The sequence below is a fragment of the Herpailurus yagouaroundi genome, unplaced genomic scaffold (genome assembly GCF_014898765.1).
Source record: "Herpailurus yagouaroundi ecotype Mexico unplaced genomic scaffold, PumYag 77, whole genome shotgun sequence".
In the NCBI taxonomy this organism is placed as follows: Eukaryota; Metazoa; Chordata; class Mammalia; order Carnivora; family Felidae; genus Herpailurus; species Herpailurus yagouaroundi.
In genome coordinates this window covers 3,834,818-3,848,467 of record NW_024412388.1, presented here as the reverse complement: position 1 = coordinate 3,848,467, position 13,650 = coordinate 3,834,818, and the positions used below count along the sequence as shown (strand labels likewise).

The following is a 13,650-nucleotide window of genomic DNA, read 5'->3' as shown; positions in this document are numbered from 1 at the left end:
ACACGGGGCTTGAACTCACGAACTGTGAGATCGTGACCTGAGTCGAAGTTGGACACTCAACCGACTGAGCCACCTAGGCCCCCTGGGTCATGGCTCTTCTTGTTGTCGCTGATGGCTCTTGTCATGGGGAGGCTGTGCAGAGCCTGCTTCCTGCTGGACCGGGTCCTTTCCAGAAGCGCTGGGCCCTGCCCCCTTCCTAACACCCGGGGCTCGCCCCCGCTGCCGCGCTGTCACCCCTAGAGCTGTGGTACCAGAAGGACTCATCCCAGGGGAGATCTGTCTGGGAAATGGCCCGCGCCCCCCCACCGATTTAGTTCATTTCAGTTTACGTACGTGGGCGATTGGCGAGGGGGAGCGGGTTCGCCGCGGGATGGGCCGTGGCGGCAGCACACAGCGTGAGTCTGTCCGTTCGTCTGTGCTGCCAGCCCGCCTCTGCAAGGGCTGGCTTCAGCCAGCGCCCCAAGTTCTGCCTGAGTCCACTGCTCCCAGCACTCCCCGCCCTGGTTACTCACGGATTCTGCATTTGCGAATCCACTCGTTCCCTGAAGTCCTCACGGTACTTGCCTGGCCCTTCGTGGACGTGTGCTCAGCAGCTTGAGTATTTGAGTCTCCCTCATGCACGTTCTTGTGAGTGGGGTGGCCTCGGGCCAGTCACTTAGCTGTCCAAGCCCCGTTTGCCTTTGTAAGATAAAGAGAATAGACTCTTCCCGGGATGAGCCGTGCTGAGGCTTTAAGATGACAGTCTGGGAGATATGTACACATATGTGTGCGCCCTTTCCCAGGAGCCCGTGACTCCGAGCTCGTGGCTCCTCTCCAGGGCACAGCGTTGACGTATTAGCTCGGTCCCCACAGCGCCGTCCTGCAGTGGGCGCTGTCACCTTGCTTTCGCAGCTGAGGAGGCTGAGGATTAGAACTGGGGTTCACACCCGGACCCCGGCCCCGGAGTACACGTAACCTCCCCGCTACCCTCCCTGGTTCCAGGAGGTGCACAGTTCATTCTGACTGCCGGGAAGACACACGAGCCCTCCCCGGAGGGCGGTGGCGTCGGCCCAGGGAAATGGAGACCCCGCCGCCAGCCTGTCCTCTTCCTGCTGATGGGCCCTGGTTTGGTGACCGTCCCCTGTGCTTCGCAGGGCCCAGCCCGTCCCCGTCTGCTGCGTCTCGGATGTGGCTCCGTGCCTGCTGTGGCCTGCTGTGGCCTGCTGGTGGCCTGCTGGTGGCCGGCCTGTCCTTGGTCTGTTGTCGCCGTCGTGGTGTTACGTTGGGCCCTGGAGCTGTTGTGTCGCTGCCGGTGTGCCTCTCCACCCTGTTCTTCTGTCTCCTGCTCCCCGCTGCCTCCTGTACTTCTGCCTTCCTGCCGAGCCGCTTGGCTGTCGTGCTCTGAGCGACCACTGCACGCGTGGCTCTGTCCTGGCTGTGATGCCCCTGGTCCTGGGCCAAGGTTTTGCGTTTGGTTGCAGCCTGCAGACAGTGGGCTGTCTTTCCACGGTCAGTGGCGCTTTTGGAACCCCGGAAGGACCTGTGGCCCGGGGGCTGCCCAGGAGTAGCTCGGGGAGAAGCGGGTCGTGGTGGGCAGGCCCCGGGGCTTCCCCTTTGTGTTTCTGCAGAAACAAGGCTTAGCACTTGGGAGAGGCGGGCACCGAGGGCATGTTATTCTCCGCACCTAGAAGGTGACCGGCAGGCTGTGTCGTGCGGTGTGGCCGCTCCCTTCCTCCCTGCCCGCGGGCCGTGTCGTGCAGGGTGACGGCGCCCTTCTTCATTGCTGGCACAGGATCATCAGGCGGGAGGGCGCTGGGCACAGCTGGTTGTCCCCCCGCCCCAGGGTGCCTCGGGCCAGTGACCAGAGCCCAGGTCGGGGGCAGGGGAAGTGGTCCCACTGCATTAAGGCCAGTAGTGGGGGGTCTCACCGGGAGCTTGAGGGCCACCGTGCCCCCTTGGAGCCCTCGAGACTGGCCCCTGTCTCTGGCCAGCTGTGTTGGCCGACAGTTCAGCCACAGTCAAGAGCGGAGGGATTGTTCGGTGACCCGCGAAGGGGTTGCTCGTGCTCCGAGGCGGCGTGCGTGTGCGGGCAATGTGTTCCTTCTGGTGACTGTGGGAGAAGGGCGCCGGCCGCGTGCTGAGGGTGCCACCAGGGCCGCTAGAGGACTGAGCCTATTTGCCCACCGTGTGGGCGAGTGACTAACGTGCCCTTGCTCTCTACTTGACGGGAAGCGTGGAGCCTATAAAGAGAACGAGATGACAGGCTCGCTTTTACGTCGTCCTCCTTGTCCTCAACTTCCTGCTGCATCCGCGTGCTCGCTTCCCGGTCTGCGTCGCCGCTGGCGCTCTGCTCGTTCACCTGCGCCACCTGCCCGGGTCCAGCCGGCCAGGGGTCGGTCCCGGCTGCTCCTTTCTCTGCCCCCGGAGGGCCGTGGCCTCCCTGCCTCGTCTTCTGTGAAATCCTGCGCGAGCAATCCCGTGTGGCCCGTCGGCCTGTGTGGGGGGAGGCCCTGGGGCCGTGGTTTCTGCTCCTCAGGGCCAGGCTGTGCAGACGTGCGGTTCTTCCTCCTCTGACGGAAGGTCTCCATTCAGGATGTGCCTCAGACACTTGCCGGACCATTTCGAGAAAGGTTGGACTCTAAAGAAAAATTGTGGCAAAGTCGATATGGCAGGAGATTGGCCACGTGAGCAGCTTAAAACGTGTACTTTTGTGGCATTAAGTACATTCACGTTGCCGTGTACCCACCCCCACCATCCACGGCCAGAACTTCCTTGTCTACGCTCTCCACCCCCACCCCCTAGCCCCTGGCGCCCACCCTTCTGCGTTCTGTCTCTGACTCTGACTGTTTCTGGTACTTCGCGTGACTGGAATCGCCCAGGATTCGCCCTTTTTGTGACTGTCTTATTTCATTTAGCATAACATCTTCAAGGGTCATCCGTGTGTCAGAATTTCCTTCCCTCTGAAGGCTGGAGAATATTCCACGTGTGGGTTGACCACGTTTTTCTCATCCGTTCATCTGCTGTTGGACGCTGGGTTATTTTTACCTTCTGGCCATTGTGAGTAATTATACCTGCACTTTTAATGGGTTCTGACTCATCAACCGACCGGCTTCAGATGCTCCTTTTTAAGTTACAAAGGAATGCAGAAAATTTCTCAGAAGCATCAAATCTGATGCGTGTTTGTGACGGGGAAGGTGTAGAAAAACCGTAAAGAAGGAAATGGAATAATCTGCAACTACTGCCCCCAGGTATCTGTGTCCTTGTACGTGCATAGATTTTTTAGAAAAACTGGCACTAAAGGGTCTGATGCACAATTTTATGTGGATTATTTTCACCTACGATGCTATGATTGCTTTTCAGTCATTAAGTCATCCTTGGCGATATGAGTTCATTCTCATTTTAAATGGACACACAGTAGTTTATTCAGCATCCCCCACTAGTGAGTGCTAGGTAGTTTCTTATTTTTTTTCTGTTATAAATCAGGTTTCATGAGTATTCTCACACATAAAGCTTTGCTTCTACATTTGATTAATTTTGCTGAATAGGATGAAAAAGTGGAATCACCGAGGCCGAAGGTGGCTGTGGATATTTTTAAGGGTCTTGGTACACCTGGGGGCAACGACGGGGTCCCTCTGGCTGTGCTGATTGACCTTCTGCAGGACGTCGGGGGGATCTCACTGCGCTCTCCTCCGCCAGTTTCACATCGATTGTTTTCGTTCTCTGACTTCGGAATCGGCTCTGAAAGTCTGACTTGGCACCTTAATTCTTGCTTGTAGAAGCTCGGGAAGAGACAAAGAGGGCGGCAGGGCAGGAAGATCGAATGCAGGGATTGGGGCCATGGTGCCAGAGCCTGGGCTGTAGGCTCGTGGGGAAGCAGTGGGCTTGGCCTTTGTCCTGCTGCCCTGGTCTTTGCGCCACAGCCCAGAGGGGAGGGCTCTGCACAGATCTGACTGCGCCCCTTGAGGCCGAGGGTTTATGCACCTGTTCTGAGCCGGGCACCGAGCTAGATGCCAGGACCCACCGTCCCCTTCTGTCCTCACGGAGCTCCTAGTCTGAGGCTGCTTCCTGACCAGGACAGGGGCTCTTGCCTGGTGGTGCCAGCCCAGACAGTGTTTTTGCTTGTTGCCTTAATGTGCTCATGAGTATTTCTGCATGTTTCCAAATGGTTCAAGGTAAATGTACAAAAATTAGAAACGGCATCGTTGGCTGGGTTCTCGCTAGAGAGGAAGTCAGTGACAAAGGGAAACCAAACCGAAAGGAACAGATGTTAGCCTGCATTCTGTAGTCTGCGTTCTTTGGATTGCTGAATTATAAAACGTGTGTCTGGAGGAGGGTGGAGGGAGAAATTGGGCCGTAAATGAAATCTGGGTTTGTTGAATCAGCTTGGTGTCTCCGTGTGAATGGAGGTGGGTTCTGATTCGGTCTGAGTGCCGTGCCCGTGGTCTCTCCTCTGCCCGGAGGGCGGGCACCACGGCCTGGCCCTCAGTGGGGGAGAGCCCTGGACCCCCTCGTGGCCTCCCCGCGGATACTCTACACGAGCCCCCTCATTGTTTTCAGGGGACGCCCTCCGAAAGCCTCGCCTTCAGAAGTCTGTCACGTGGGACTTGGATGATTTGTTCTTCACGCTCTATCCTTCCCTGGAGAAATTTGAGGAAGAGCTTCTGGAACTCCTCGTCAGTGATCGCTTCCGGGAGGTACTGTCTTCCATCAGGGAACTTTATCTGATCAGCAGAGACGCGGGCAGGGCAGGGCAGAGATGGGGATGCTGCCGGCCTCTGATGCCACTAGGGTGGACGGCTCAGCCCCTGATGACACGGTCCCGTGTGCTCCCTCTTTGTGGCTGAAGAGGGACATCTAGCCTGTCGTCTTAACTTCGGTGTGACAAAGGTGTTGTTACCGTAAGCTGCTAACGTTGGTTTTGTTATATCTTAAAACAGTCTTCATTTAAAAATAAATTAAACCTCCAAATGAGCATAGGGAAACCAGTAAAACATTCTGCACTTACAAAGGCCGTTTTCGAGATTCTTGGCTCATTCCAAGGAGAAGACTAGAAATCTGTCATTTTATCCCAGTGGAGCCGCGTTCTGTGAACGGGGCTTCCTCTCACAGTGTCCAGTTCCACCTGCCCGTGTGACACATTCCCATAAACTCCGGGCAGTCACGGGCCATAGCTCGTCCCTACGGTGACCTTTGGACACGTAGCCCACGTTCCTGGACATTCTGTGTCCAGACCCTCCCGTGGCTCCTCTCAGGCTTCAGGTCTCTGTGCGAACCCAGCTGTCCTGACCGGCCACCTGAGCGTGCTGCTGAGGCCGCGGCCCCTCCCGCCCCCTGGCTCATTTCTCCGGGTGCCTGGCCCTCCCCGAGAGCACCCGGTCTCCTTACCTGTCCGCTCCTCTGTCGTCGTCCCCTCGGTGGGGTATTTGCACCCGGAGGACAGGGACTTGGCTGGTTCGCCGCTGCAGCCGAGGTGCGTCACACCGTGCTGTCCCGTCACGGACCTTCAGTCTTCACGTGCCGTGAAGGTGGGTGATGCCACCAGCGGGTGCCCCCCCGGCACTCTGTGGCAGTACGGCGCGCACGGGTGAGACGGACTCTGTGCTCACTACCCGTCCTCGAAAAGGCAGCTCCCTGTGATGTGTCGCATGACACGGAAACGCAAGCAGAGAACAGGGTGGAACCATAGCAGCACACATTTTCTTGCTGTGGTTCCCGCTGTGTTCTTGCTGCTCGGAGTGGACTGCGTGAGGGGAGAGCTGCTTTAGGAGCATCAGCATTGAATTCTATGTGTTCCCATAAAAATCACTTTCTCACGTGATTTACTGCTTTGTATTTTTGTTCCTACCCAACTGGTAGCTGGTCTCTTACCTCCATCGCTTTATTTTCATTACTCATAGGCTGAGTTTAGGTCTGTTCAGCTTGATTAATGGGCAGTGAAGAAAACTTGAAAATTCAGGGACCGTTCTGCAACGATCACACAATTTAATAAACAGTAATAGCCTGGAGGACTATCCTTGCTCATTTGTTAAAGTGCCTGTACATTTTTTGTTAAGATGAAACACTTTAATATCCAGCGATCACTTTGGGGCAGAGTCCATGTTTATTGGTTTATGACTTCCCACGTAAACATGCTCCCTGTTCCTGCTGCCCCCTGTGCCCAAGTCTCCGGTGTCTGAGTGTCGGGGAGGGCGGAGGCGCCTCGGGGGCGGTGGGCTCCTGCACCCTGGGGCCTGGGTCCCTGCTTGCTTGTTTGGTGCACCTTGAGAATTGAGCTCCGCCACGGAAGCCTGAGCAAGAGTTCAACGATTCGGGCGTCTTCGGGGAGGTGGTGTCGGGGTGCATTGCTCCCAGAAGGCTGTCCTTGTGAGAAAAGCTGAAACTACCTAGAAAATGGCCTAGGGCCAGTAGTTTCGATGGCCTTATTTGCCTGTCATTTGCTTGGACTCCTGTTCACTCAGCACCATCTGATCTGCAAACTCCTGCAACTTCTGTTGAACGTTCTTCTCTCTGCTTGCCCCTCCCCCGGGAGCTTCTGCCGGCCCGCGCAGGGACTTACTCTGTCTCCTACGTGCTTTCCCAGGAGGGCATTCCGCGGGACAGCGGCACGCTGGAGATCCTGGAGCGGCGCCTGTGCGTGGGTGTGCACAACGGTCTGGGCTTCGTGCAGAGGCCGCAGGTCGTGGTGCTGGTGCCCGAGATGGACGTGGCCTTGACGCGCTCCGCCAGTTTCAGCAGGAAAGTTGGCTCTTCTTCAAAGGCCAGGTATTCTTCCTGGGGATGTGAGGTCTGGTCCTGCGGAGGTAGGAGGTATGAGTGTGCATGTAACCCGGGATCAGAGCGAAATGCAATTTGTTTTTGCACGAGAAGTGTGCACTGCCCGCCTGGGGTTCTTCCTGGCTGACTTTGTTTTGTCTTGGCGACTTGTACCCATCAGGAGCAGACCTCGGTGTTATAAGCTTGGGAAAATCCTCATTTGTGCTATTAGAGATGCCTCCCGCTATGGCTGCTTAGGGTCTGAGGAGACCCTGGCACGCTTTCCCCCAGCTGTGCCTGTGATCCATTTCTCCCATGATGGAGAACCAGCAGGCAGGACGGTCTGCATCCCGTTGAGTCCTGTGCCTCCCAGGTCAGAACCTGAGACCTCTCCGAGGAGTGCCGCGTGAGAATCCGGGCAGAGGCGGGCGCCCTGGAGGACGAGCCTCCCTGGAGACCCGGCCGTACCGTTCCGTCCTCCTCACATACGCTCTGGCAATTTGGAAATTGTTGTTTAGGTGTTGACTGAGGCACCTGAAAAGGCTCTGATTTGGGAACTGCCTTGGGGGCCGGACACACAGAAGATCCCAGTGGCCTTGCTGGGAGGGGGGGGACTCTGCACCAGCAGCGCCCGGCGCCCAGGTGGGTGCAGGGCAGCGGGGCACAGCCTGACGTGCCTCTGCCCTGTTCTTGACCCAGCTCTGGAAACCAGGCTCTAGTTTTGAGAAGCCGCCTCCGACTCCGTGAGCTGGTCCGTCACCCTGCGTTTGCCATTGTCTTTCAGCTGGAGTACGTGTTCAACAGCCCTTCAGGGGCAGACGGCAAGGTGAGAACCCGGCCCTGGGCTCCGTGCCCCGAGAGTCAACAAAGTCGCCACTAATGTTGTTTCTGTTAAGAGCAGCGTAATATTAGCAGTGTGGGTGACAGGTGTAGATCGCGATCGTGAGCCTACAAAACACTTCTCCCTAGCGATCGCTTTGTCACTGTCATTTCCCGTCTCTGTGGTGATAGGACGCTCTGCCAGCCGGTGGTAATAAAGAGTGCAACAGGTGGGCATGACCACAGCGTTAATTCACAATTACCAGATTGATACTTATTTTGGAAACTGAGTTCATCTTAATGTATTTTTCATATGATATTAAGTGTAGTAAAGCTTGAATCCGGACAAGTGATAAATGTCTTACAGTGACTTGATAATGTGCTTATCTCATAACTAAGAGCAAGGATTTGTAGGGTTCAGTTGGAAGAAATACGGTTGACCCTTGAGCAACACAGGATCCACTTCTAACAGGTGTTTTTTGGTAAATACAGTCGAGTACTGTAAGTGTATTTTTTTCTTAAGATTTTCTTTTTTTTGTTACGATTTTCTTAATGACGTTTTTTTTTCTCCAGCCGATTTTACTGTAAGAATACAGCATATAATACGTACCCGTACAAAACATGTGTTAATCGACTGTTTCTGTTATTGGTAAGGCTTTTGGTCAGCTGTAGGCTTTTGGCAGTTATGTTTTTGGAGAGTCAAAAGTTCCACGCAGGTTTTTGACCATGTGGGGGTCGGTACCCACACCCCTGCCTTATTCAGAGGTCATGGTATAGCATATAGACATCATTTACATCATGGAGGTCGATTCTTTGGAAAACCCAGATCATGCCACACTTAAGATTCCGGTTTCCGTTTGAAAAAGCAAGTTATCAATTTAACAAGTAGGTCGAAAACAAAACCAGGATGACCGGGTACCTTCCATGGTGGCCGGTCTGAGGAGCGGGACGGAGCATGGCCCCCGGGGTGCGCCTTAGGAAGGGGACAGGGTGCTGAGCGGAGGGGCGGTTGTATCTTCTCATGTTCTCTGGCAGCAGTGAGCTGACCTCTCTGCCATCCACACCTCAGATCAGCATAATCGCGAGTCCTGATCAGGTGAGCAAATCTGGAGGCGGGTGTTGTGATTGTAGCTGGACACACGGTCACACTGTGTCCTTCCCAGGTTGCTTTTCTTTATTTATTACCAGGAACTGTATCTAAGATGCAGCCGTGTGTGAGCATGCCTGGCTGCCTGGGGTGGGCATCCTGGGCCTGGGTGGGGGGGGCTCTGCGGGGAGGGAGGGCCTTCTGGGGCTGGAACCCCAGAGCTGCCCTTGGGAGGACGTGGGTGGCGGTGGGAGACGCGGCGCCCTCCGTGTCCCATTTACGTAGATGGTGTCCCGCCAGAATGTTGACTGTGGTCATACCACGTAATGATGTAACACACGGTGTCGCATACAGTGTCGATTTGCTTGCGATTACAAAGCACCTAAGCAGGAAGGGATGTGTCTCACGTGACACTTTATTATTTTGTTAACTCTTCATGGAAATGCTTAACCTGTGGCAGGTGGTGGGGTGTGGCCCGGGTAGGTGGGGGGGACGGGCCGCAGCCAGCTTGCCTTGGGACCCTCTCTGGGCCGTCGTGGGGCACACTCTTCACTTGCGTCCCACATGTAGGTCTCCCCTTCCTTCCCTGAGTTAGAGCTTCGTATGGCGGATGCTTCAGACACGAACTGAGGCAGACGGCGAACAGTGAAACGAACCGGGTGGCCCAGTGGTGTCACACCTGCGTGCGCTGCCCTCTGCTGTCTGCACTGACTCCCACAGTCCGTTTTGATTTATTTTCAAGCAAAATCCAGTCACGACCTGCTTTCGTTACCGTGAACGTCGTGGCACGTACGTTTCTTTTCTTCCTTTAACCCTTTCGTTGTGGAAGATTTCAAATACGATGGCAGAGAGAAGCCTGTGGTGGACCCAGAAGTTACCTGCTCACGGCCAGACGCGTAGGTTCCAGACAGCCCATCGCTGCCTCTCTGAACGGTTCGGTACGTGTCTCCCAACGGTGGGGCTTAAAAACACCGCTGCAAAACCGTCGACGCGCCTAAGCGCCTAACGCGGGTTTCTCCAGTATCACCCGATCGATGCCCAGGCAGCCCGCGTGCACATTCTTCGCCTCCTTTCCTGAATCGGAACCGGCAGAGCCGGAAAGCTAACTGTACTTTTCTTTGGAAAACGGTTTCTGAAGCAGGTCTTCCTGCACGACTGGGGCAGCCACGGTCGTCTCCCTCACGGATGCTGCCTTTCGTGCTGCGACCTGTTGTCAGGATGGCCTGGCCGCGTCCCTTAACCCCGTGTTCCGTTACTCCTCCCGCTTTGGACCGGGAGCTACGGGCCTCAGTCTCCTGAGGCCCTTTGTGAGACAGGTCACTTTTACCTGGTTTATCCGGATGGGGAGACACCATCTGGGCTGGAGTGTGTCCAGCTTACACCCAGTCACCTGTGTCTGAGAGAAGTTTTTGGTCCTGAGTGTTTTGTTCGGTCACTAAAAACGAACTAGAGAAACGGTTTTGAGAAGACACGCCCCTTGGTGGCGGTCCGCTGTGGGGCTTTCGCATCTTGTGTTTAGCCAGCACAGCTGGAGCCTGGGTGGTTTGTCTTGGGCTGGCGGTGAAGGGCCGGAGGGGTACTTGTTCCCACCAGACAGCTTCCTTCCCGGGAATTTGAGCGCGTGGGGACAGTGTGCCTGCACGGGGCGGCGCGTTTTGGAACGCCAGCAGCTGCGGGAGTGTGGGCTCCATCAGCGTTTGCCGAGAAAGCAGACTTCCCAGGACCTGAGAGACAGACACAGAACGAAGGCAGCCGTAAAAACAATCGGGCCCAAGGTCCTCTGTTGCATTTGTATGTCAGAAGTGCCAGCCCCCACAGGCTGCCAGAGATCAAAACAGCCCTTCTTTTTGGAGTCACGTGGCAGAATACCTCCCGGATGTCTAGAAGGGGAAGGTGAGCTGGTCTGTTATTTACGTGTGTGCTGGTATTCTCTGGACAAGACAAGTCCCTGTAACAAAGATCTGGGTGCTCGCCAGGTGCCTGGGATTCCTCAGAGCCAAACATTTTGACGATATGTATCGGGCGTGTGCGAATCATGCCTTGATTTATTCTGAAATGATGTGAATTTGCACTTGTAGAACTTGGAAATAGAGGCGTCTTGAGGGTTTCCTGGAAACGTTTCAGGATAACCTGGCTCGTCCCTTGCAGCGAGCCGGGTGTCCCAGCATCACCATGGTGGCGCCCTCCATATGGCGTAGCCACACCTCCACCTGCTCAACCTGGGCCTCTGCCCTCCATCTGCCCAGAGTGCCCACTGTGTGTGTGTGGGTGGGGGGGGGGGGGGCCCCCACCGAGGGCGCCCTGTGGGTGCGGCGGCGGGGGCGAGGGGCGGGGGGAGCGCTGAATGAGGGGATCTGCTGCCGGCTCTTCTGTTTTGTCCTGAATGTTGGGGTTCCCTCGGGGCTTTAAGAAAGATATCCACTCACTTATGTTTTGAAAATTGTTTGTTTGGTTTGTCTTTTTAAAAAATATTTCACTGAGAAATTCACAAGGCCTAAAAGAATTTTAAAGTGTACGGTTCAGTGGTATTCTGACTTTTGTTTTTTAATGTCTTTTTTCTCTTGTAGTAAAAATACACAACATAAACTTAGCCATCTTCACTGGTTTTAAGCACTGTGGTTTGGTGACATTAAGCACGTTCACACTCTTGGGCAGTGGTCACCCCCATCCATCCCCAGAACCCTTCACCTCTTGTAAAGCTGAAACCCCGGCCCCAGGAAGTACTATCTCCTCCTTGGCCCCACTCTCCAGCCCCGGGCACCACCATATGCTTTCTGTCTTTATGACTTTGACAACCCTGGGGACCTCACGTATGTGGAATCGTTCAGTATTTGTACTTCGTGACTGGTCTCCTTCACTCAGCATAATGTCCTCACGGCTCATCCATGTTGCTGCATGTTGGAGAATTTCCTTCCTTCTTACGGCTGAAGGACGGCTATCCCACATTTTACTGATCCAGCCATCTGTTGAGGGGCCTGGGTGGCTGCTCTGTTTTAGACATTGTGAATAATGCTAATACGAACATGGGAATACCCGTGTCTCTTCGAGACCCTACCCTCCTTTCAATTCCTTTGGGTGTATACCCAGAAGCAGAATTACTGAAGTGTGTGGAAATTCTACTTTTAATTTTTTGAGGAACCCCTACACTTTTCCACATCGGTTGCACCACGTTACGTTCCCCGCCGACAGTGCAACAGTGCTTGAGGGCTCTGGTTTCACCACACCCTCGCCAGCACTCATAGTCTTCATGAGGTGGTGTCTCTCTGTGGTTTTGATTCGCATTTTCCTGATGGTCAGTGATGCTGAACAGATATCTTCTCACATGCTTGTGGGCCTGTATTTTCGTTGGAGGATGTCTGTTCAAGTCCGTTGCCCATTTCTGAGTCGGGTGGTCTCTTGTATTGTTGCGGGGTTTAGGAGTTCTCTCCGTGTTCTGGGTGTTAATCTCTTATCAGGTAATGGTGTTTGCAAATTTGTGTTTTCATTTTACTGTTGGTTGGCTTTTCCAGCTAATAAATAAAGCTGCTCTAAGCATTCTTGGGCAAGTCTTTGTGGACGTATGTTTTTATTTCTTTTTGGTGAATGCCACGGAACAGAGTTCTGGGTCCTAGGTAGATACAGGTTACCTTTCCAAGCAATGCCTGTTTTTCCAAAGTGGTTGTGCCAGTGCTGTTTGGGAATTACAGTTGTTCCACATCCTCACCAGCTTCTGGTTTCATCTTTTTAATTTCAGCCTTTCTAGTGGGCATTAATTTGCCTTTCCTTGGTCACCAGTGATGAGTCCTGTTCCTGTGTTGGTTGGCCATTCTAATCGTCCTTTGTGAAGTGGCTGTTCCATTGTTTAGGATTATGTGTCTTTTTTATTATTGGGTAGATAGGAGTCTGTCTGATGTATTTTTGCTAAAAGTCTTCTGTCACATGCACAGATTGTGAATATGTTCTCACAGTCTGTCACTTGCCTTTCCGTATTCTTAACACTGTTCTTGGGGAAAAAAGGCATAGTAGGACTTTATGTAATTTCTTTAAAAACTTTTTCTCTGGATGCTAAAGAAAATCACAGTCTCCATATGTGCCTTGGTCCCTACTGTTGGAACACAGAACGTTGGATATCCCAGAATGACTGTGCATTTCAGCACACCGGGAGAAGGTGGGCGTGGACGGTGGCAGCCTCTGTACCCACCCACGCCAGCCCACTTAGTTCCATGCTAGAGAAGATACTCTCCTTTGGTCGTCCCTTAAACAGATCAGGAATGTGCCCTAAACCTGTTGGCCTGCTAGGAAACTCTTTGTAGATTTTTCTTGTAAATTACGTTTCTATCATTGGTGCTTAGGAAAGCAAATTTCATACATGTTTCATTTACTCTGTAGAGCAATACTGCTTTGCATTTGTCTCAAACTTCTTTCTTTTTTAACTATCCATGGGCTAAGCCTTCATGCTCAAACAATAAAGCGTTCAAATACAAAAGAAAAAAAAACCCATTTTATCTGGACATGATTTTAAGCTTACAGACAAGTTACAGAAGTACCAGGAATATTAGTCCACTCTTAACCCAGATTCACCTGTTCTCATTTGCCACACTTGCTTTATTTCATGATTTTATTTTTATAGGACAGTCTCCCTTCTTTAAGAAACATTTTGAAGTGAGTGTTCCTTGTGTTAGATTTGGTGGTGTTTCCTCCTGATGGAGTCGGCTTCTGCATCCCTGCCGGAACACTGCAGAGGGGTAGGGGTGCGGTGTGTCCCTCAGGGTCCCACGGCAGAGATGCGGGAGGTCCCTCCCATCTCATTGGCCTAGTTAGTTTCTTTTTTAAGATTTTATTATTTTTTATTTTCTAATGGTTTAATTTTTTTTTGAGAGAGAGAGAGAGAGAGAGAGAGAGAGAGAGAGATAAAACGAGTCGGGGCGGGGCAGGCAGAGATAGAGGGAGATGCAACCCGAAACAGGTTCCAAGCTCTGAGCTGTCAGCACAGAGCCTGACCCAGGGCTCAAACTCATGAACCTCGAGATCAT

The 13,650-nt window shown here is 53.5% G+C and overlaps 1 protein-coding gene across 7 annotated transcripts in view; it reads left to right on the top strand.

The window, feature by feature from the left end:
• The window catches only part of NPHP4 (nephrocystin 4), a 109,011-nt gene that overhangs the window by 35,643 nt on the left and 59,718 nt on the right, over positions 1-13,650 (top strand). For all 7 annotated transcript variants that reach the window (XM_040459581.1, XM_040459554.1, XM_040459573.1 and 4 more), the window contains 3 exons: positions 4,537-4,673; positions 6,560-6,741; positions 7,432-7,558. In XM_040459581.1, the coding sequence (XP_040315515.1) occupies positions 4,537-4,673; positions 6,560-6,741; positions 7,432-7,558 (446 nt within the window). The remainder of the gene's footprint in view (positions 1-4,536; positions 4,674-6,559; positions 6,742-7,431; positions 7,559-13,650) is intronic.